This window comes from Mercenaria mercenaria, chromosome 6, assembly GCF_021730395.1.
Source record: "Mercenaria mercenaria strain notata chromosome 6, MADL_Memer_1, whole genome shotgun sequence".
Classification (NCBI taxonomy): Eukaryota; Metazoa; Mollusca; class Bivalvia; order Venerida; family Veneridae; genus Mercenaria; species Mercenaria mercenaria.
Window position 1 is genome coordinate 42537063 of NC_069366.1, and position 24070 is coordinate 42561132.

General features: G+C 37.4%; 1 protein-coding gene across 1 annotated transcript in view; it reads left to right on the top strand.

The window, feature by feature from the left end:
• The window catches only part of LOC123550537 (PHD finger protein 20-like), a 117515-nt gene that overhangs the window by 17777 nt on the left and 75668 nt on the right, over positions 1–24070 (top strand). The window contains exons 2-4 of the mRNA XM_053546774.1: positions 1880–1962; positions 3140–3484; positions 21565–21793. Of these exons, the coding sequence (XP_053402749.1) occupies positions 1905–1962; positions 3140–3484; positions 21565–21793 (632 nt within the window). The 5' untranslated portion in view covers positions 1880–1904. The remainder of the gene's footprint in view (positions 1–1879; positions 1963–3139; positions 3485–21564; positions 21794–24070) is intronic.

Genomic DNA, 24070 nt, shown 5'->3' on the forward strand with positions numbered 1-24070 from the left:
CTGATAAGCACTATGCAGGTTCCATAACCCTATTTTGCTTTTTTGCTAAATTATGCCCCTTTTTCGACTCGTATTCATTCAGTCGACAAGGCTATTGAATAGTCGAGCGTTGCTGTCCTCCGACAGCTCTTGTTGTTACTATAAATAGCCTATAAATAGCTTATTTTGAAACTTTTTTATTATTGGCAGTAGGGAAAGACTGGGACCACTTTTCTGTGGTACAACATGGATGGTAAATCCAATTTTTAGATGTATTTTGACATAACTTTACCTAGTAAGAATTTTTTCTTGGACTTGGACATTAGTTTTTTTGGAATTTCTTCTTTTTGTTGTTCCTGCCCTTTGGGCTTCAACAGTCGAGTTCTTTAAAGTTTGCTCCCATCCTCTGATGTAACTCTTCGGGTGTATATTGCCCCGCTTGGCGGCGCTCTTGTTTCTTAGTAATTAATACCCCGCCACGAGTGGTGGTTGGTTATAGGAATGGTGTCCGTCTGTAATACTTTTGAGTCCACTCTGTATCTCCTAAACCCCTTTAAGGATTTTCATGAAACTTGGGTCAAATGATCACCTCATCAAGACGATGTGCAGAACTCATGAGTCAGCCATGTCGGCTCAAGGTCAAAGGTTTTAGCCTTCCATTTTGTGTCTGCTCAGTATCTCCTAAACCCCATGAAGGAATTTTATAAAACTTGGGTCAAATGATCACCTCATCAAGAGAATGTGCAGAACTCATGAATCAGCCATGTTGGCTCAAGGTCAAGGTCACAACTTAGGGTTTAAGGTTTGAGCCTTCCATTTTGTGTCCGCTCTATATCTCCTGAACCCCTTGAAGGATTTTCATGAAACTCGGGTCAAATGATCACCTCATCAAGACGATGTGCAGAACTCATGAGTCATGCTGGCTCAAGGTCAAGGTCACAAAGGTTTGAGCCTTCCATTTTGTGTCCACTCTGTATCTCCTAAACCCCTTGAAGGATTTTCATTAAACTTGGGTCAAATGATCACCTCATCAAGAACTCATGATTCAGCTATGTCAACTCAAGGTCAATGTCACAACTCAAGGTCAAAGGTTTGAGCTCTGTATCTCATAAACCCCTTGAAGGATTTTCATGAAACTTGGGTCAAATGATCACCTCCTCAAGATGATGTGCAGAATTCATGAGTCAGTCATGTGAGTTCAAGGTCAAGGTCACAGCTCAAGGTCAAAGGTTTACCTTTTCACTATCTATAACAGTGGCGGGGGATTAAGCTGTCTTAGACTGCCTTGTTTTTTATGCGTTTTCATTATTTCTCTGTAATAACAGAAGGGATTTGATTCAAACTAAAAACAATTGTTCCACTTTATCACCTACATCATTTTGCACAAGGGTTATAAGTCTGGCCTCAATAATTTATGAATTATGCCCCCTTTTCATCTAAAATTTCAGTTTCAAGATTTGGTGCACTTTCACTTTATATCTGTTTTATATCCAAATGGATTCAGACTTATACTAATTGTTCCACATCATCACCCACATCATTTTACAAAAGGGCCATAACTTGTGCAACAATATCTTAAGAATTATCCTCCTTTTTACTTAAAATTTCAGGTTAATGTTTGTGCACTTTCTGTATATCTTTGTTATAACTTCATGAATTTGATACAAACTTCAAACAGTTCTTGTTCTTAATTGTAAAGGCCCAAGCCCCATTCCCAAATCACAGAGATAAATCACTGATTGGATATGTAAGGATTGATAATAGCCTATATATTTATCTTCATGCTACACGTTTCTGATGATGGATGTTTCTTTACACATTTGTTTAGGTCATAACTTCTTGTTTAAGGGTTGCCTATTGGCATTAAGGTAGATATATAATTTTTCTTTTCATTTTACAGACAACTATAGAGTTAAGAAAGAAAAATGTCTGAAGAAGCCAGTGCTCCATCTGCATGCACAGACTCACAGATGACAACCACAGGTTAGTATGTCTTGATAATGGGAACGTAGGGAAACACATTAAATTTTCATCATTTCCTAGTTTCAGGGTACCTGTGTGTGAAATGTATTTACAGGGGTTGTATAATTCCGGAGTAATCAGGAAATCTGGATTTGAAGGCTCCCAGTTAAGTTTTGAGATAGATACAGTCGAACTTTCGAAAACCGGACCTTCTAAAAACTGGAAACCTTTGAAAACCGCACGAAACTCAAAGTCCCATTTTTTGCCTACTGGCATTAAGGTGGTATAGGTACTGTGAGATCATTAAAATTCGCTGGCATGAAATTTCGCGCAAACGTGAAGAAGGACTGTTTCGCGCGGGCTTAAATTCGCGCATTTTCAATTTTAGAAAGGAGAAATATAATCAAAAAATAATATTAGCGCGGTCTTAAATTCGTGCATGTGTCCTAGCGCGAAATACGCGAAAATTTGTCCCACGCGAATAAAAATGATTTCACAGTAATTACTTTAGGTCAGGTTCGAACCTGGGTCATGTCGGGTCAAAAACTGGGTCACGGGGTCAAATCAAAGGAAAAGCTTGTTAACACGGTAGAGGCCACATTTATGACTATATCTTCATGAAACTTGGTCAGAATGGTAATCTTGATGATCTCAAGGTCCAATTTGAATCTGGGTTATGTAGGTTCAAAAACTAGGTCACCAGGTCAAATCAAAGGAAAAGCTAGTTTACACTTTAGAGGCCACATTTATGACCATATCTTAATGAAACTTGGTCAGAACGTTAATCTTGATGATCTACAGGTTATATTCAAATCTGGTTCAGGTGGGTTCAAAAACTAGGTCACAGACTGCAAACATTTGTATTATTTCCACTTATTTGTGACAAATGTGACAGTGGGGGTGGGGGGCACACCTGGTGTCATACAGACACATTCTAGTTTTCATTCTGACATGCTCATTGACATATTTTAATAAATATTGTGCCGAACTTCATTTACCAGAGGAGTAATGTATCGGACATCATGCGGCAATTTGACGTCATATTTGACATCATAATGCTGTCTTACAGGTCCGCGTGTTAACCGTTGTTTATCTCAAAATATACAGAGCTTGATTTCCTTCTTTGTTTAACTGAAAATCAAATCGAGCCTTGTTAGAATGCTGATTTAATTTTGATTTTAATTATTATAATTTTTAGATGGCAGTTCTGAAATGTCAGTTGTCCAAAATTTTGGTACAAAGCTTGATGGGAGTCTGGTTGACCTTGTTGGAAATGATGATGAAGCTGTAGTAGATAGAATGTCAATGCCTGATGGGACATCACTACCAGATGCTACACCACTCCCAGAAACAACTTCAGTACATGATGATCCTGTAGTAATGGAGGAGCACTCGGCTCTCACAGGGTTTGAGATGGATGTTGAGGGCACTGATATTGTAGGGGAGATAATCGAGGAACAAGTTATAGACAACCAGTCAGTGGAAGACCCACTTACACCAGTTACTGATAATTTTGATGTACCTAAAAGTTTGCCAGAATCAGGTGAGAAAAGATTCTTTTAAATCCCATGTCCAGAGCCTGGGGCATGCCAGAAAATCTGTGGGGCTACTACCATAACTACCTATGTATTATGCATAGCCATTATAATTTAGGTTTTACCTGCAAATTAAAATTTATTTATTGATTTTAAACAATTTTATAAAAATAAATTACATTTGATACTTGAGGGAATTTGTACAAAATTTTGTCTTTTTGGTAAAGTTTATGGAGAGCTATCTTTGGCGTACATGTCAGCATCCATTCCGCGTCCACACCTTGGTTAATGTTTTGATGCACTTTCTCTTTTTCACTGTAATGACTTGATAGATCTGTTTCAAACTTAAAATAGTTATTTCCCATCAACACCCACATCATATGACACAAATGCCATAACTCTTGAACCAATATTTCATGAATTATCCCCCTTTTTACTTAGAAGTAGAATTTCAGGTTTAAGTTTTGGTGCACTTTCATTCTATCTCAGTTGTTATTAAATGGATTTGATTCAAACTTAAACAAAATAAAACAAAATAGTTGTTCCACATTATTAGCTAAATGATATGACACAAGGTGCATTACTGTTGCAGAAATTTTCCATGAATTTAATATGCCTCTTTTTAATCCCCCGCCACAAGTGGTGGGGGGTTATAGCAATGGTCTCCGTTCATCCTTCTGTCCGTCCTTCCGTCTGTCCTTCTGTCCGTCCGTCCGTCTGTCCATAACACCTTCGTGTCCGATCCATATTTCCACGGCTACTAAACGCTAGCGCCACCATCAAATTGTGGTGATAAGGAAAAGAGCTATCGACATTTCCGTGGTGCAGCTATCGCCCGTTTCTACTGGTAAACACATGAGTAAAATTTACATTTTATCTTATATTTTTATTGATAGAACTTTTTTTGAAAATCGGAAAATGTAGTTCCGTGTAACAACACTTTTACTACAGGTTGGCTGTTATTTCATTAAAATAATATGCAAATTGTGGTGTCAGGAGCTTTTCTCCCGGATCTGACAGTGGCACATTTTCATATCGGCCAGTATTCGAACACCATTCTGATGAATAGACACACTGTAAGAACATACCTGCGCATGCAAATGGTGCAGAAATGATAAATAATTATATACACACACACCCATACATGTCAAGTTCCCAGGACAATTTCCCAGGAGATATCAGTTGAAAATCCAGGAGATTTGATGAAAATCCAGGAGTTTTATCGACCGGTATTTTTTAGGAAATTTTAGGTCGAACATAAAACTGTTAAACAGATTAGATCTAAACCTATCCTTTCTGACTTGATTAATAGATTTGGGTAATGGTTTCAGGGGTTGTAATTTGCATTTTATCTTATCATGCTGGACACTGTTAATTCTGTCTTTGCGATCAGTGCAGATCATGATCAGCCTGCACATACCTGAAGTCTGATCATGATTTGCACTGTATCCATTCAGTCAGTCACCTCTTTTAACAGTTAATGGTTAACTATCCAGATTGAAAGATGGGCAAGTTCATTATAGAAATTTAGCAGGGTAAGGGTTTAAACATTTTTTAAGTATTGATTTAAATTTATTCAGTTATTATCTTTTAATAAGCAGAGGAGAATAGTATCCAGTGAATAATCTGCAGGTCTTTTTGACATTCCTAGAATTTTAGCCCACGAGCAGTAGCTAAAATAGATTGGAAATGAATCTATTTCAACATTTTGACTTTATATAGTTTAAAAAAATTAGAGTTCGTGTTTTTACTCAATAAAAATGGAAATAAAAATACAAAATCATAGCTGTTAAAAAATGTTTAAACCTATTTCAAGTTGTTGACACTTCTGCCATTGGTGGTAATGATTCCCATCACTCCAATTTATCTACTCAATTTCAAATGTATTCAAATCTTTTCCCATCTAAAATTTCCATATCATGACATTATGTAAACTCGCGTTAACACAATCTAAAAATAACCCATACATACACCTGTCGACTGATGTCATCAGAGCGTGACCTTGTTAAACTTTTATGGATAGAGTGATAAATTACGTCAGCCGTCAGCCACAGTGTGTAATTAGTGATTTAATATTTGATGCTTGGAATTTTGGCCACTGGAATGTAAAAACTGTCTGACTAAGGCTGGCATCTGTCCAAAATTACACTAAAGGTATGATTGTTTATTATGGAAAAATGATTTTCCGGGAGATACTTAAGTTTTCCGTACGTCTGGAAAATTGGGTCTGAATCCGGGAAACTCCCGGACTATCCGGGAAACTTGACATGTATGCACACCATGAATAATAGAATCTCGGGTTAAAAGAAATATACCAGGATTTTTAAAAGTGGTGGCGCTATAACTCTAGTGATGGCGCTATACAGTAGTGGTGGCGCTGTTACGGCGTTCAATAATACGAATCGCTGACGCGTCCGGAACAAGACAAACACAATATTCTCCAATTGATAATCTTCCTGCAAGGAATTATGTTATTAAAGAAAGAAAAACACGATCATAGTTTATTTACCTTTATGAAACATTCTCTGTCCAAGAAAAAAGAAAAGAACAAAATACTCACAGACCCTTGGGACTCCCGTAGTCAAGTAAATATTTATGTCTCCCCCACTCTTGTTTTTGCCCTGTCCGTCTGTCCGTCCGTACGTCACACTTCATTTCCGGGCAATAACTGGAGAACCATTTGACCTAGAACCTTCAAACTTCATAGGGTTGTAGGGCTGCTGGAGTAGACGACCCCTATTGTTTTTGGGGTCACTCCGTCAAAGGTCAAGGTCACAGGGGCCTGAACATTGAAAACCATTACCGATCAATAACTAGAGAACAACTTGACCCAGAATGTTGAAACTTCATAGGGTGATTGGTCATGAAGAGTAGATGACCCTATTGATTTTGGGGTCACTCTGTCAAAGGTCAAGGTCACAGGGGCCTGAACATTGAAAACCATTTCCGATCAATAACTAGAGAACCACTTGACCCAGAATGTTGAAACTTCATAGGATGATTGGTGATGAAGAGTAGATGACCCCTATTGATCTTGAGGTCACTCCGTCAAAGGTCAAGGTCACAGGGGCCTGAACATTGAAAACCATTTCCGATCAATAACTAGAGAACCACTTGACCCAGAATGTTGCAAATTCATAGGATGATTGATCATGAAGAGTAGATGACTCCTATTGATTTTGGGGGTCACTCCGTCAAAGGTCAAGGTCACGGGGGGCCTGAACATTGAAAAACCATTCCGATCAATAACTAGAGAACCACTTGACCCAGAATGTTGAACTTAATAGGATGATTGATCATGCAGTGTAGATGCCCCCTAACGATTTTTGGGTCACTCTGTTAAAGGTCAAGGTCACAGGGGCCCGAACATTGAAAACCATTTCCGGTCAGTAACTTGAGAACCACTTGACCCAGAATGATGAAACTTCATAGGATGATTGGTCATGCAGAGTAGATGACCCCTAACGATTTTAGGGTCACTCTATTAAAGGTCAAGGTCACAGGGGCCTTAACATGGAAAACCATTTCTAATAAATAACTTGAGAACCTCTCGACCCAGAATGTTGAAACTTCATAGGATGATTGTTCATGCAGAGTAAATGACCCCTATTGTTTTTGGGGTCACTCCGTTAAAGGTCAAGGTCACAGTGGCCTGAACATTGATAACCAGTTCCGATCAATAACTTGAGAACCACTTGACCCAGAATGTTGAAACTTCATAGGATGATTGAACATGCAGAGTAGATGACCCCTATTGATTTTGGGGTCAGTCTATTAAAGGTCAAGGTCACAGTGGCCTGTTCATGTAAAATCATTTTTTGGAAATAATTTGAGAACCACTTGACCTACAATGTTGAAACTTAATAGGATGATTGCACATGCAGAGTAGATGACCCCTATTTATTTTGAGGTCACTTGATCAAAGGTCAAGGTCACAGGAGCCTGAACAGTAACTTGAGAACCACTAGGCCAAGAGTGTTGAAATTTAGCGGGATGACTGGACATGCCAAGTAGATGATCCCTATTGCAGCGAACCATCAGTGTTTCTTTGACTTTCGCTCCTGAACCCTATTGACTTCTTGCCTATAGGACTTTGCATTGGGGGAGACATGTGCTGTTTTACAAAAGCATTTTCTAGTTTCTTTTGTTAAAAATGTTAATGTAGAATTATTTCTAACCTATAAATATTGTACTTAAATACAAACGTAAGTGTACTTTAAATTCAGGTCAAGAAAAAAAGTAGCAATACCTTTATTTCAAACAAAGATTTGTGTCCCGGAAATAATTTGAAGATAGTGTAGAATTTATTTATTATACCCCCACCAAACATGTTTGAGGGGGGTATATAGGAGTCAGTTTTGTCGCGTCCCGTCCCGTCCCGTCCCGTTGCGTCCCGAAATCTATTATCTCAGTTATTACCAAATGGATTTGATTCAAACTTAAAATACATGTTCCACCTTATCACCCACATCATGTGACACAAGGTGCATAACTCTTGACACCAAGTTTTCATGAATTATGTCCCCTTTTACTTAGAATTTAAGGTTAATTTTGTTGTATTTTCACTATATCTCAGTTATTACTAATGGATTTGATTCAAACTTAAAATAGATGTTCCACCTCATCACCCAATCATGTGACATAAGGTGCATAACTCTGACACCATTTTTTATGAATTATGCCCCTTTTTACTTAGAATTTAAGGTTGATTTTGATGTATTTTCACTTTATCTCAGTTACTACTGAATGGATTTGATTCAAACTTAAAATAGATGTTCCACCTCATCACCCACATCATGTGCCCACATCATGTGACACAAGGTGCATAACTCTGACACCAAGTTTTCATGAATTATGTCCCATTTTACTTAGAAAATTTTAAAGGGTTTAATTTTTGTTGTATTTTCACTATATCTCAGTTATTAGCTCACCTGTCACAAAGTGACAAGGTGAGCTTTTGTGATCGCGCAGCGTCCGTCGTCCGTCCATCAGTGCGTCCGTGCGTCCGTGCGTAAACTTTTGCTTGTGACCACTCTAGAGGTCACATTTTTCATGGGATCTTTATGAAAGTTGGTCAGAATGTTCATCTTGATGATATCTAGGTCAAGTTCGAAACTGGGTCACGTGCCATCAAAAACTAGGTCAGTAGGTCTAAAAATAGAAAAACCTTGTGACCTCTCTAGAGGCCATATATTTCACAAGATCTTCATGAAAATTGGTCAGAATGTTCACCTTGATGATATCTAGGGCAATTTCGAAACTTGGTCAAGTGGGGTCAAAAACTAGGTCAGTAGGTCTAAAAATAGAAAAACCTTGTGACCTCTCTAGAGGCCATATATTTAATAAGATCTTCATGAAAATTGGTCAGAACGTTTATCTTGATGATATCTAGGTCAAGTTCGAAACTGGGTCACGTGCCATCAAAAACTAGGTCAGTAGGTCAAATAATAGAAAAACCTTGTGACCTCTCTTAAGGCCATATTTTTCATGGGATCTGTATGAAAGTTGGTCTGAGTGTTCATCTTGATGATATCTAGTTCAAGTTCGAAACTGGGTCACGTGGGGTCAAAAACTAGGTCAGTAGGTCTAAAAATAGAAAAACCTTGTGACCTCTCTAGAGGCCATATATTTCATGAGATCTTCATGAAAATTGGTCAGAATGTTCATCTTGATGATATCTAGGTCAGTTTCGAAAGTGGGTCACGTGCCATCAAAAACTAGGTCAGTAGGTCAAATAATAGAAAAACCTTGTGACCTCTCTAGAGGCCATATTTTTCATGGGATCTGTATGAAAGTTGGTCTGAATGTTCATCTTGATGATATCTAGGTCAAATTGGAAAGTGGGTCACATGCCTTCAAAAACTAGGTCAGTAGGTCAAATAATAGAAAAACCTTGTGACCTCTCTAAAGGCCATATTTTTCATGGGATCTGTATGAAAATTGGTCTAAATATTCATCTTGATGATATCTAGGTCACGTTCGAAACTGGGTCAACTGCGGTCAAAAACTAGGTCAGTAGGTCTAAAAATAGAAAAACCTTGTGACCTCTCTAGAGGCCATACTTGTGAATGGATCTTCATGAAAATTGGTCAGAATGTTCACCTTGATGATATCTAGGTCAAGTTCGAAACTGGGTCACGTGCCTTAAAAAACTAGGTCAGTAGGTCAAATAATAAAAAAAACCTTGTGACCTCTCTAGAGGCCATACTTTTCATGGGATCTGTATGAAAGTTGGTCTGAATGTTCATCTTGATGATATCTAGGTCAAGTTTGAAACTGGGTCAACTGCGGTAAAAAACTAGGTCAGTAGGTCTAAAATTATTAAAATCTTTTGACCTCTCTTTGAGGCCATATTTTTCAATGGATCTTCATGAAAATTGATCTGAATGTTCATCTTGATGATATCTAGGTCAGTTTCGTAACCGGGTCACGTGCGGTCAAAACTAGGCCAGTAGGTATAAAAATAGAAAAAACCTTGTGACCTCTCTAGAGGCCATATTTTTCATGAGATCTTCATGAAAATTAGTGAGAATGTTCACCTTGATGATATCTAGTTAAAGTTCAAAACAGGGTCACGTACCTTCGAAAACTAGGTCAATAGGTCAAATAATAGAAAAACCTTGTTACCTCTCTAGAGACCATATTTTTCAATGGATCTTCATGAAAATTGGTCAGAATTTTTATCTTGATAATACCTAGGTCAAGTTCAAAACTAGGTCACTATGTCAAATAAGAGAAAAAACGACGTCATTCTCAAAACTGGGTCATGTGGGAAGAGGTGAGCGATTCAGGACCATCATGGTCCTCTTGTTACTAAATGGATTTGATTCAAACTTAAAATAGTTGTTCCACCTCATCACCCAGATGTTGTGACATAAGGTGCTTAACTCTGACATAAATTTTTTATGAATTATGTCCCCTTTTACTTTAAATTTAAGGTTGATTTTGATGTATTTTCACTATATCTCAATTATTACAAAATGGATTTGATTCAAACTTAAAATAGATGTTCCACCTCATCACCCACATCATGTGACACAAGGTGCATAACTCTGACACCAATTTTTCATGAATTATGCCCCTTTTTACTTAGAATTTAAGGTTAATTTTGATGTATTTTCACTATATCTCAATTACTACTGAATGGATTTGATTCAAACTTAAAATAGATGTTCCACCTCATCACCCACATCATGTGACACAAGGTGCATAACTCTGACACTATTTTTCTTGAATTGTGTCCCCTTTTACCTAGAATTTAAGGTTAATTTTGATGTATTTTCACTATATCTCATTCTGATTGGCTTAGAGCCAAAGGGAAGTAACCTTTTTTTAACCGTTGTACTGAGTTTCTTCCCCTTAAATTCCAGGAATTAGTCTATTTTTAGAAATCCTATTTTTAGATTTTCAATATTTTAGGTATTTTTCTAACTTTTTTATTATAGGTTATAACACACTAAATAGTTGTTGTTCTTTATTCTATATAAAATTGACCTACTTCCAATGACCGCAGCACACATCAGGACCCATTTTAAATTTCTGTAACTTACATTTTCTTGAAGAATATTGTCAGTGCTAACTAAAAATCAAAAGAAAAGTGGGGGTCATGTTTGATGCAAGAAAAATAATTTCAGTCAAACACACAAACTGCAAAATCAGCTAAAAAATGAGACCCCAAATTATACTGGTGGTGTATGATCTAAGTTTCCATGAAAAATTTTGTCATGGTGTTATTTCATGATCAAAATGCTATCTTCATGTCAGGCATAGATCTGTCATGTGATTTTACCAAAAAAAATGCAAAGAAAATAAGGAAAATAGCTCTACACAGCGAAAAAACTGAGGACTATTTGTATCCGCCATTATGCGACTACCATTTTTTTTCGCGCCATTTTTCTATTTAGTGTCTGTATGCCTATAAGAAAAACTTTTTTCTCTGACAGTGTGCCAATTTCATTTGAAATGTACAAGAAACCCAAATGCATGAAGAAATACAAGGTTTTAGCTTGATATCAACTGTTTCCAAGTTTTTATGGCATTTTCAGTACCATAAGACAAAGCGTCAGATTTTGTCAAAAATAGCTGTCGCGACATAATGTTGAAGCAGTTACCCTAAATTCAGCCTTGTTTTGCCCTGTTTTGACATTTTCTACTCTGATCTGCATGCAAATTACACATTTAAACTGTTATATATCTTCACTTTTACCTCTGATGGACAGAAAATAGCAGTCAGTAGCCTATAAATATGCAGTTTTTGAAAAAAATACACCCAAAACAGTGAAAATGTGATATTTTTGGGTTTTATCCTCATTTTCAACAAAATTGCAATTAATTTGTCATTTTCTATCAAATTCTAATCAAACTAGCCCTTTTCCACCATTATCTGGCCAGATTTCATTTTATACCAATGTCATCTTATAGGTTATAACACACTAAATAGTTGTTGTTCTTTATTCTATATAAAATTGACCTACTTCCAATGACCGCAGCACACATCAGGACCCATTTTAAATTTCTGTAACTTACATTTTCTTGAAGAATATTGTCAGTGCTAACTAAAAATCAAAAGAAAAGTGGGGGTCATGTTTGATGCAAGAAAAATAATTTCAGTCAAACACACAAACTGCAAAATCAGCTAAAAAATGAGACCCCAAATTATACTGGTGGTGTATGATCTAAGTTTCCATGAAAAATTTTGTCATGGTGTTATTTCATGATCAAAATGCTATCTTCATGTCAAGCATAGATCTGTCATGTGATTTTACCAAAAAAAATGCAAAGAAAATAAGGAAAATAGCTCTACACAGCGAAAAAACTGAGGACTATTTGTATCCGCCATTATGCGACTACCATTTTTTTTCGCGCCATTTTTCTATTTAGTGTCTGTATGCCTTATAAGTCCTATGTAAAAAGTAAAAACATTTTTCCGTGGTAACATGGGTCGGTAAGACACTTTTTTGTATTCATTTTTAGTGTATCTCTAATATTAGAGATTTAAAATATTTACTAGTATTACTATACTAGTATTATACTAGTATTACTTATATGTGGAAGCCCAGGATGAAGTACTCCAAAGTATTTTTAAGATTCCTTATGGTTGCCATTCTTCTGTGACAAGACCGTATGGTGGGGGTATGAGTCACTCCTGTGACAGTTCTAGTTTTATTAACATTCTGAAAGTTACTTCCCTTTGTTTTTATATGTTGTTTGCATGTCATTGTAAACAAAATACCTTACTTTCACAATTCTTTCTGAAAAGTGAGAACAGCACATTTTCAATTCCAATCGATTAAATATGATTAATCAATAGAGCTTAGACTGATGTACAATCTGAATCCATATACATGTAGATTATTTTGCGATCATGTAGAGGTTACTACATGTATTTTATTGAGTAACGTAATTTGGGTATAGTGTGGGATAGGTTGGTAACATCGATTATTGTAGAAATTTCCGTGGCTTGCAGACAGACATTTTCATAAATTAAAATTGAATATATCAGCCACTAAGCATATACAACAGTACCACCACCACTACTTTCAAAAATAGTCGTGTTTTAACTTTTTACTGTGTTTTTCGTAATTCTTTGGTGTATGAGAATACATGTAATTCATTTCTACACCTTTTGCATGCGCAGGTATGTTCTTACAGTGTGTCTATTCATCGGAATGGTGTTTGAACACTGGCCGATATGAAAATATGCCACTGTCAGATTCGGGAGAAAAGCTCCTGGCACCACAATTTGCATAATATTTTAATGAAGTAACAGCCAACCTGTAATAAAAGTGTTGTTACACGGAACTACATTCTCTGATTTTCGAAAAAAGTTCTGTCAATAAAAATATAAGATAAAATATAAATTTTGCTCACGTGTTTACCAGTAGAAACGGGCGATAGCTGCACCACGGAAATGTCGATAGCTCTTTTCCTAATCACCACAATTTGGTGGTGGCGCTAGCGTTTAGTAGCCGTGATTTCCTAAACCCCTTAAAGAATTTCATGAAACTTGGGTCAAATGATCACCTCATCAAGACGATGTGCAGAACCCATGAGCCAGCCTTGTCGGGTAAAGGTCACAACTCAAGGTCAAAGTTTTGAGCCTTCCATTTTGTGTCCGCTCTATATCTCCTAAACCCCTTGAAGAAATTTTATAAAACTTTTGTCAAATGATCACCTCATCAAGACGATGTGCAGGACCCATGAGTCAGCCATGCTGGCTCAAGGTCAAGGTCACAACTTAGGGTGTAAGGTTTGAGCCTTCTATTTTGTGTCCGCTCTATATCTCCTAAACCCCTTGAAGGATTTTCATCAAACTTGGGTCAAATGGTCACCTCATCAAGGCGATGTGCAGAACTCATGAGTCAGCCATGCCGGCTCAAGGTCAAGGTCACAACTCAAGGTCAAAGGTTTTAGCCTTCCATTTCGTGTCCGCTGTCGATCTCCTAAACCCCTTGAAGGAATTTTATAAAACTTGGGTCAGATGATCACCTCATCAAAACTATGTGCAGAACTTATGAGTCAACCATGCCGGCTCATCAAGACGATGTGCAGAACCCATGAGCCAGCCTTGTTGGCTCAAGGTCAAGGTCACAACTCAAGGTCAAAGGTTTGAGCCTTCCATTTTGTGTCCGCTCTATATCTCCTAAACCCCTTGAAGGAATTTTATAAAACTAGGGTCAAATGATCACCTCTTCAAGACGATGTGAAGAGCCCATGAGTCAGCCATGCCGGCTCAAGGTCAAGGTCACAACTTAGGGTCAAAGGTTTGAGCCTACCAATTTGTGTCCACTCTGTATCTCCTAAACCCCTTGAAGGATTTTCATCGAACTTGGGTCAAATGATCACCTCATCAAGAACTCATGAGTCAGCCATGTCAGCTCAAGGTCAAGGTCACAACTCAAGGTCAAAGGTTTGAGCTTTGTATCTCCTAAACCCCTTGAGAGATTTTCATGAAACTTGGGTCAAATGATCACTTCATCAAGACGTTGTGCAGGTCCAGGTCACAGCTAAAGGTCAAGTGTTTACCCTTTCACTATCCATAGCAGTGGCGGGGGAATTAGCTGTCTTTCAGACTGCCTTGTATACTTAGTAACTGTTTTATATACACTTGACTTCGATCTCTGTTACTACTATATGCATGTGACACAGCTTTTATCCAATATCTTGGTCCTCATTGGAGATGTTTTAGCACTCCACTGACAGCTCCAGCTGCCTCAGATATGCCCAGTTTCACTATCGGAATAGTCGAGAGTGCTATCTCCTGTGATAGCTCTTGTTTGTACAGTAATAATTATTCATGATTCAGTGTATCATACATATATTCAAGATCAAATAGGCAGCTTAAAGTGAGAGACTTACAGTCACTATGGTCAGCTTGTTTAGTAACTAAAGGAGAAATATTCTCAACATTTAACTATTGTAGTTTTTCTGAGCACTTTTAAGAGTTGCCCTGGTTGTTCTGTCCAATTTTGTGTCGTGTATATCTGAAAAAGTATTTGACCCAGAGTCATCAAACCTTTTAGACAAAAATATGCATATAAACAGTCTAAAAGCTTGTGTCTCCTGTATGTCAAAAAGAATCTGACCTAGGATTATGAAATATAAGAATATTATTGTATCTTCCACATGTAGTGTGGAAGATATATTGCTTTTGTGCTGTCTGTCTGTCACAAAGTTTGTCCACGCAACTCCTCCAACACGACTGGATGGATTTACACCAACTTCACAAGAGTGATCATTACCAAGCATGGTTGCCCATATCAGCAATTTCTAGATTGTTCATTTCTACAGAGTTATGGCCTTTGATTCATCAAATTTTATGATGCTTTGGCCACTTCTCTCACACAATTGGGCACATTTCCATCAAACCGTACAGGAGTGATCAGTGCCAAGCCTTATTGTGTATATATTTGTGATCACGCTATGTCCGTCGTCAACAATTGTGTTTAAAAGACATCTCCATAACCACTGAATGGATTTTGATGAAACTTGGCATGGATGTTCCTTGGATGGTTCTCTACCAAAATAGTTCAAACGGTTCCGCTTGGTTGCACACAGGGGCCGCCAGAGCTGAAAATAGAAAAATCTTCAAACGACATCTCCTAAACTGATAGTCCGATTTTGAAATAATTTCACACAAATGGTCTTTATGTCACCCTCTACCAAGATTGTTCAAATTATATTCATTCGTCAAAACACATGGCTGCCAGAGCTAAAAATAGAAAAATCTTCAAACGACATCTCGTCCTAAACTGATGGTCCGATTTTGAAATAATTTAACAAAGTGGTCCTTATGTCACCCTCTACCAAGATTATTCAAATTATATTGATTCGTCAAAAAATATGGCCGCCAGAGGGCATGATCACTTTTATAGTGGAAACTTTAAAAATCTTCTTGTGTGAAACTACTGGCCCAATTTTAGTATAATTTTACACAAATGGTTTGTGTGTGACACTCTACCAAGATTGTTCAAATTATTTTGATTTGTCAAAAAACATGGCCGCCAGAGGGCATTATCACTTTTCCCTATATGTATATAGTGGAAACTTTAAAAATCTTCTTGTGTGAAACTGCTAGCCCGATTTTAGAATAATTTTACACAAATAGTCCTTATGTCACCCTCTTCCAAGATTGTTCAGATTATACCGATTTGTCAAAAAACATGGCCGCCAGAGGGCGTGGTCACTTTTCCCTATATGTATATAGTGGAAACTTCAAAAATCTTCTTGTGTGAAACTGCTAGCCTGATTTTAGAATAATTTTACACAAATGGTCCTTGAGTGACCCTCTACCAAGATTGTTCAAATTATTTTGGTTTGTCAAAAAACATGGCTACCAAAGGATGTGGTCACTTTTCCCTATATGTATGTAGTGGAAACTTTAAAAATCTTCTTGTGTGAAACTGCTAACCAGATTTTAAAATTATTATACACAAATGCTTCTTGTGTGACCCTCTACCAAGATTGTTCAGATTATTCCGATTTGTCAAAAAACATGGCACCCAGGGGGGGTGGTCACTTTTCTCTTTATGTATACCATACTTGTCCAAATTATTGCCTTAAGGTCAAAAGATGGCCACACCCGTGTCTGACATGTACTTACTATAGGCTTTTATATTAGAAACTTTGAAAATCTTCTTCTCTGAATCAATAAGAGCTAGTGCCTTGATATTTGACATGTGATATCAGATTTGTCATGTATACCGTAATTTTTCAAATTATTGCCCTAGGTTCAGAAGTGTGTGTGACCTGTATGTAATATAGGTTAACATAGAAGAAACCTAACTCTGTACTTATACAAGCATACTTGAAGCCTTGTACACAGGTGAGCGCTATAGGGTCAATGACCCTCTTGTGGGTGGAGTTATGGTCCTTGATTTGTTGTATTTTACCTTGTCAAGGCAACTGCTTCGAAACCACATGGAGGAATATACTAACTTCACAAAAGTGATCATTGCCAAGCCTAGTTATACCCCCACAAAACGAAGTTTGGGTGTGTGGGTGGGGGTGTATATAGGAGTGAGCTTGGCAGTCGGTCCATTGGTTTTAATGGTTTCCGGGTGATAACTCTTGAAAGGCTTGACCAATTTAAATAATTTTTGGTACACAGGTGCAACATCAGAAAATACAGGTCAAGTTCGAATTTGGGATCAGTAGGTCAAAGGTCAAGGTCACAGCGAGCCTGAACAGTAAAACGGTTTCCGGATGATAACTCATGAAAGGCTTGACCGATTTAAATAATTTTTGGTACACAGATGTAACATTGTAAAACACAGGTCAAGTTCAACTTTGAGGTCTGTAGGTCAAAGGTCAAGGTCACAGTGACTTGGAACAGTTAAATGGTTTCCGGATGATAACTTGAGAACGCTTGGGCCTAAGATCATAAATTTTAGTACACAGGTGTAACATTATAAAATACAGGTCAAGTTCTACTTTGAGGTCAGTAGGTCAAAGGTCAAGGTCACAGTGACTCGGAACAGTTAAATGGTTTCCGGATGATAACTTTAGAACGCTTGGGTCTAGGATCATAAATTTTTGTACACAGGTGTAACATGATTGAATTACAGGTCACATTCGCCTTTGAGGCTAGTAGGTCAAAGGTCGTCAAAATAATACGAAACAGTTAAACAGTTTCTGGAAGATAACTTGAGAATGCTTGGGCCTAGGATCATGAAAATTGATAGGGAGGTTGGTTAGCACCAGCAGATGACCCCTCTTGATTTTGAGGTCAGTAGGTCAAAGGTCAAGGTCACAGCGACTCGAAAGATTTAAACTGTTTCCGGACAATAACTTCAGAACGCTTGGGACTAGGATCACGAAACTTATGACCAGCAGATGACCTTTAATGATTTTGAGTTCCAAAGGTCAAAGGTCAGAGTGACCTGGAACATTTAAATCTTTTTCGGACAATAACTTGAGAACGCTTGGGCCGAGGATCTTGAAACTTCATAGGGAGGTTGATCATGACCAGCAGATGACCTCTGTTGATTTTGAGGTCAGTAGGTCAAAGGTCAAGTAAGTTCAGCTTTGACATTGGCTAAGTTCTGTGACAAGGCCATATTGTGGGGGTATAATTCGTCACTCCTGTGACAACTCTAGTTGTGCATGTCTTGGGCATGTTCCAGTTTGTAGTTTTTCGGCAGTTATTGCCAATCATTTGTTCAAATTTTATGATGTTTTAGCCACCTCCCTTATATATTAGGGCAGATTTCCACCAAACCTTACAGGAGTGAACAGTGCCAAGTCTTATTAAGCATATTTTTGACATGTTCTGGTTCAATGATTTTCAGTGGTGTTATTGCCTTTTATTTGTCAAATTTTATGATATTTTGGCAACTTCTCTTACACCATTGGGCAGATTTCCACCAAACGTTACAGGCGTTCTCAATGCCAAGCCTAGTTATACATATTATTGGCATGTTCTGGTTCAGTGATTTTCTGCCGAGTAATGGCCCTTGATTTGTTATATTTTACAGTGTATACTCTACTTGCTGTATACAATACTGCTGAATTTCACCATTCCTCTCAAGTGATTAGTATGAAGCATAGTTGTACATATAACCGTCATGTTCAGATTAAATGATTTTCTTATTAATTTGTCAAATTCTTTTATCTGTGTTACTGGCTGGAGTTCCACCAAACTTCACAGGAAATACAGCTGCAAAGCCTAGTTGTGTGTATCATTGGAATGTAATCATTCAATAATTTTCCCTGGAGTTACGGCCGTTCATTTGTGGCATTTTACAATTTCTGAATGGTAAGTGGTGGGAGACATACATTTTTCATGAAAAACAACCTCTAATTTAGCATTTGAAGTTTTCCATCTGGGATTTTGTTTGAGATTTCATTAGCGAAACCAGAGTTACTTCCTTTGACTTAGTCAAAAATATGCATAAATGGGCATAAAGTTGGTTTTACACAAATCTTTAAACATATTTGATCTAGGGTCATGAAACATCATAGGAATTTTATTCAGTGTGTGAAGTTGTTCACCTGTGGTTTTCTGTCAAAAACCCTTGATTTAGTCAAAAATATGCATAAAGGGCATAGAAGTTTGTATCACATGTATCTCAGTAAGTATTTGACCTTGAGTCATAAAACATTAGGATTGTTATATAGCATGTGAAGTTGTGCACCTGGTGTTCTCTGTGTGGGATTTTACGCAGCCAGACCAGAGTTATGGTCCTTGACTTAGTGAAATATATGCATAATGTGCTCAAAAGTTTGTGTTACATATATCTTGACCTGTAGTACCGAAACCATGTAGGAATATTATTCAGCATTATTCACCCTTTGAAGGGTATATTGTTTTGCAGATGTTGGTCAGTCGTTATTCCGGTGGGTCTGTCTGTCTGTCTGTCCATAGACCAATCTGTTTCCGGATGATAACTCAGGAGCGCTTGGGCCTAGGATTATGAAAGTTGATAGGGAGGTTGGTCATGAACAGTAGATGACCCCTATTTACTTTGAGGCCAGTAGGCCAAAGATCAAGGTCACAGTAACCAGGAACAGTTAAACCGTTTCCGGACGTTAACTTGAGAGTGCTTGGGCCTGCGATTATGAAAGTTGATAGGGAGGTTGGTCATGACCAGCAGATGACCCCTATTTATTTTGAGTTAAGTAGGTCAAAGGCCATGGTCACAGTGACCTGGAACAGTTAAACAGTTTCAGGACGATAACTTGAGAACACTTGTGTCTAAGGATCATGAATGCTAATGGGGAGGTTGGGTATGACCAGCAGATGACCCCTATTGGTTTTGAGTAAGTAGGCCAAAGGTCAAGGTCACAGTGACCCAGAACAATTAAACTGTTTCGGGACGATAACTTGAGAACACTTTGGCCTAGGATCATGAAACTTAAGAGATGTTGATCATGGACAGCTATTGATTTTGAAGTCAGTAGGTCAAAGGTCAAGGTCACATTTACCCAGAACAGTAGAACTTTTTTTGCCAAATAACTATAGAATGCTTTGGTCTAAGTTCACATATTTGATACGGAGTTTACTTACAAATTATTGATTTAAGGTCAGTATGTCATACGTCCAGTGCACAGTGACCAAATAATTTCTGTTCCTTGTGCAATTACTGAATGCATCAAAGGGGACATTTCGTGTTCTACAAGCTCTTGTTGTACTGGAGTTTCTTCTTGAAATTCACCCTACAAAACCAGAGTGATGACCCTGATATGCGTAGTGTCTCTGTGATATGAAATATTGAGAAAATATGACTGGCAGATGGAAGATAAATTAACACTTTTTCAATATGCATAGTACCAATTTACTAAATTGCACATTTTAGGTGAGAAATGCACGATTGAAATTGGTTAGTACATTTTTCTATTCATTACCATGGTTTTATTTGTATATTTAGGGGTAGGGTATAACATGTACAGAATACAAAATATCTAAAATGGTGCAAACCAAAGGTCTTACAAATACTTTGTAATATCAGTCTTGTTAACCATTATTTGAAGCAAGGATCATCCTAGGTCAAAATTTTAGGGAGAAGTGACTTCTCCTTCCACAGAATTTAGGGAGAAGTTGAGGAATTTAAGGAGAAGAATCGGCATAGCATTCCGTTTCCTGCCTATATATCCAGTTTCTGTGGGTCTAGCTGTAACTTATAAACAGTAATTATTTAAGGAAATTGATTCTTGCATTATCATTTTCATGAATTTCTAAATAAAGTATACACTTAGCTTTGAAAAAGTCGCCTTTAAATTTTTATATGAAATTTACATGTCCGAAACTCGTAAATTTAACAGGTGCGCGATCAAAACACCGTGAAAATTTTCATTCATGTTTCGATTCTCATGCTTTTATAATGCCTGATTTTTGCATCAACTTGTTCAGATTTATAAATTTAATTAGTTTATTTATTGATATTTTCGAAAGTAATACCAAACTCGTAGATAATGGCGATCTTTTTACAATATTTTGTACGGCAGTTCTGATGTCCGCGAAATCATTTTTTATCCACAGTACCCACAGAAATTGACCATAATCATGGTAATTGAAATAATTTTTGAAGTTATCTTTAATAAAATGAAAGAATAATATACAATTGTTGCATAAGATCATGCTCTCGTTAAGTTTATCGGCTTTTTACACGCCGATTGAAAATTTTCAAAATGGCGGCGGCTTACAATATTATTGATTGACACTGTGGGATATTAACACTACGATTGGCTGAAGTTTGACAGGCGAGTAGGCGGGGTTGACTGGATTTATCTATAATTTAATCTACAATATGCATCAAGTTTTACAACTTTAAGTAAACAGATAATAACTCGCTGAAAACTCGGCGATTCGGATTTCGCCTGGTGGCGATAATTAGGCGAAGTGGCCGACTTTAAAGCGACGATATCGCTCAAATCGCCTTGTAGGATGATCCCTGTTTGAAGTTATCAATAAGATAAGGAATGACTTGTCTGCGAATACTGAACGATAATCATTAGATTATCAAATGCTTCTGGTTATTTACCCCTGAATTGTAACCTGTTTAGACCACAGATAAACAAAGTGGGTTTTGTAAGTGCAGTATAACTGCGGACACCTTTCAAATAATTATAGATGTATTTGATATTGAAGGTGGATTTACACCAGTTAGCCACAGTGACCAGTCATTGACTTTCTCAAGTTCAGAGAAAGGAACACCAAGTAACAAACTGAAGGTAGCAGACCTGTCAGTGCGTCAGGTAGACTATGACAGCATGTCATCATCATCTGGCTCCGTGAAAAATCTACTGTTCCCACAGAGGCCTGGTATCAGCTGGAGGAAAGGTGAAAGGTTGGAGGCCATGGATTATCTCAGTTCCTGGTAGGTTTTCTTCTAGTCTCTAAGTCTTAGTCTTTAAGGTAGTTCTGCATGTTTGGTAAACCGGAAGTAACAACGTTACGTCATTTATCCGGAAAACATAGAATAAAGCCTGGATTCAGTGTACGACTATGAAAATCATTTTATGAATTAGTGGCAATAGGTGAGTAAATTTATTACAATGGCAATGTTACTACTTTCTAAAGTTAAAATATGATGTTAATAAAATATCTGACATGTTAAATAATTCCAAAATATGTCTTAAAGTCATCTAGAAATGCGCAGATCTCTTTAATCATTGGCAAATATCTAGAAAACAACCACACGGACCTACACATTGAATTTCACCATATTACAAGCCATATGCTTATTTATGACTGAAGTTTCATTAAGATCTACAGTGTAGAAAAAATCTATTCATGAAAATGTTATGAAATTGTGATTTGATACACCCATTATGAAAACTTGTGTTAGGTCAAAATTTTTCAAATCATTCTAGCAAAAAAACGAGCATACACCCTAACTTTTTTATTTGCCGAATTTTCTATGTATTCTGAAGTTTTGAAACATAAAGTTGACTCAAATTCTACATTGTAGAAAAAAATCTTGATCCAAATGTGCAGAACTGCCTTAAGCATATTTTGTTCTATACAGATTTGACACCATATTTTGATAGTATTTCAAGAATGGCAGTAAGTTAACTAACCTAAGGTGGTGTTGGAATACTAGTTCACTGCATGTTACCAACAAGTTCCCCACATGAAGCAGGGTTTTTAAATATACTGTCTTGACTGGTATTCCTTTCTGTAAATATTTGATTTCAGAGCAACTGGTAAGCAAAGGCTGTAAAATATTTATAGGTCCTTAAATGTGCTTGCACCTCTTGTAAGTTTAATTTTTATTATGCCCCCGAAGGTGGGCATATTAAAATCGCACTGTCCTTGTAAATTCTTGTACAGGCTGTAACTCTGCCATCCATAAAGGGATTTTGAAATTACTTGTAAATGTTCCCCATAATGAGACAATGCGTCATGCACAAGAGCCAGACCCCTAGCTCTAAGGTCAAGGTCACACCTAGAGGTTAAAGGTTAACATGGTCTGTTTCTTGTCCAGTCCATAACTCTGCCATCGGAGGGATTTTAAAATTACTTGGCATAAATGTTCCCTGTAATGAGATGATATGTCATGCGCAAGACCCAGACCCCTAGTTCCAAGGTCAAGGTCACACTTAGAAGTCAAAGGTTAACATGGTCTTTTTCTTGTATGGTCCATAACTCTGCAGTTTATCAAGGGATTTGAATATAATTTGACACAAATGTTAACCATATTGAGATGTGTCATGTTAATGACCCGGTGTAACAGCCCAATTTGTCCCCCAGTCAGTTCTTTCCCCGGGGAAAAAACTGACTAGTCAGTTCTTTCCCCCGGGGAAGAAACTAACTAGTCAGTTTTTTGCCCGGTGAAAAAACTGACTGGGGAAAAAACTGACCATTACACTGGGTCACTCAGGTCAAGGTCACAAAATAATTCATACCTAAACTATTCTGGCATATTTTGTACAGACAACTGTAGCATTCTTGTGCACGCTTTGGGGATGTTTGTCACCAATGGTGACAGCTCTTGTTCAAAAACTAATTCTTGGCTATTCTTCCATATTCTGTTAGTATAGATTTTGTAATGGAAAAGTACTGTACTGGTTATACAAAAGTAGCACAGATTAAAAAGTGCCAGGGTAAGCATAGAATATGAATAATGACTTGACCAGTTGCTGCTTTAGCCCTCTATTTTCGACACAGTTTCAGTGCCTCTGATTTTACAATTCATGATGCAAAATTCTTAAACCTTGGATTATTAGATTTTTTCGTTATTTCCAAGTTTTTTTTATCTCCCGCCGATGAAATCGGGAGTGGGGTATTGAAATGGCGTTGTCAGTCTGTCCGTCCGTCCGCAGCCATTTCTCTGTAACTACGTGGTAGAATTTCATGAAACTTGAAATAAACATGAACCAACATACTGCGATGATGCCCGTCGAGTTTTTTTTTTGGATTGGTCAATTTCCCTTAGAGTTATTGCCCTTGATTTAATGAAAAATGTCCTTCTGCAGCCATTTCTCAGTAACTAGCAGGTAGAATTTCATCAAACTTGAAATAAACATGAACCAAGATACTGTGATGACGCCCTTTAAGTTGTTTTTTTGATTGGCCAATTTCCCTTAGAGTTATTGCCCTTGATTTAATGAAAAATGCACAAAAATGTCAGTCCGCAGCCATTTCTCAGTAA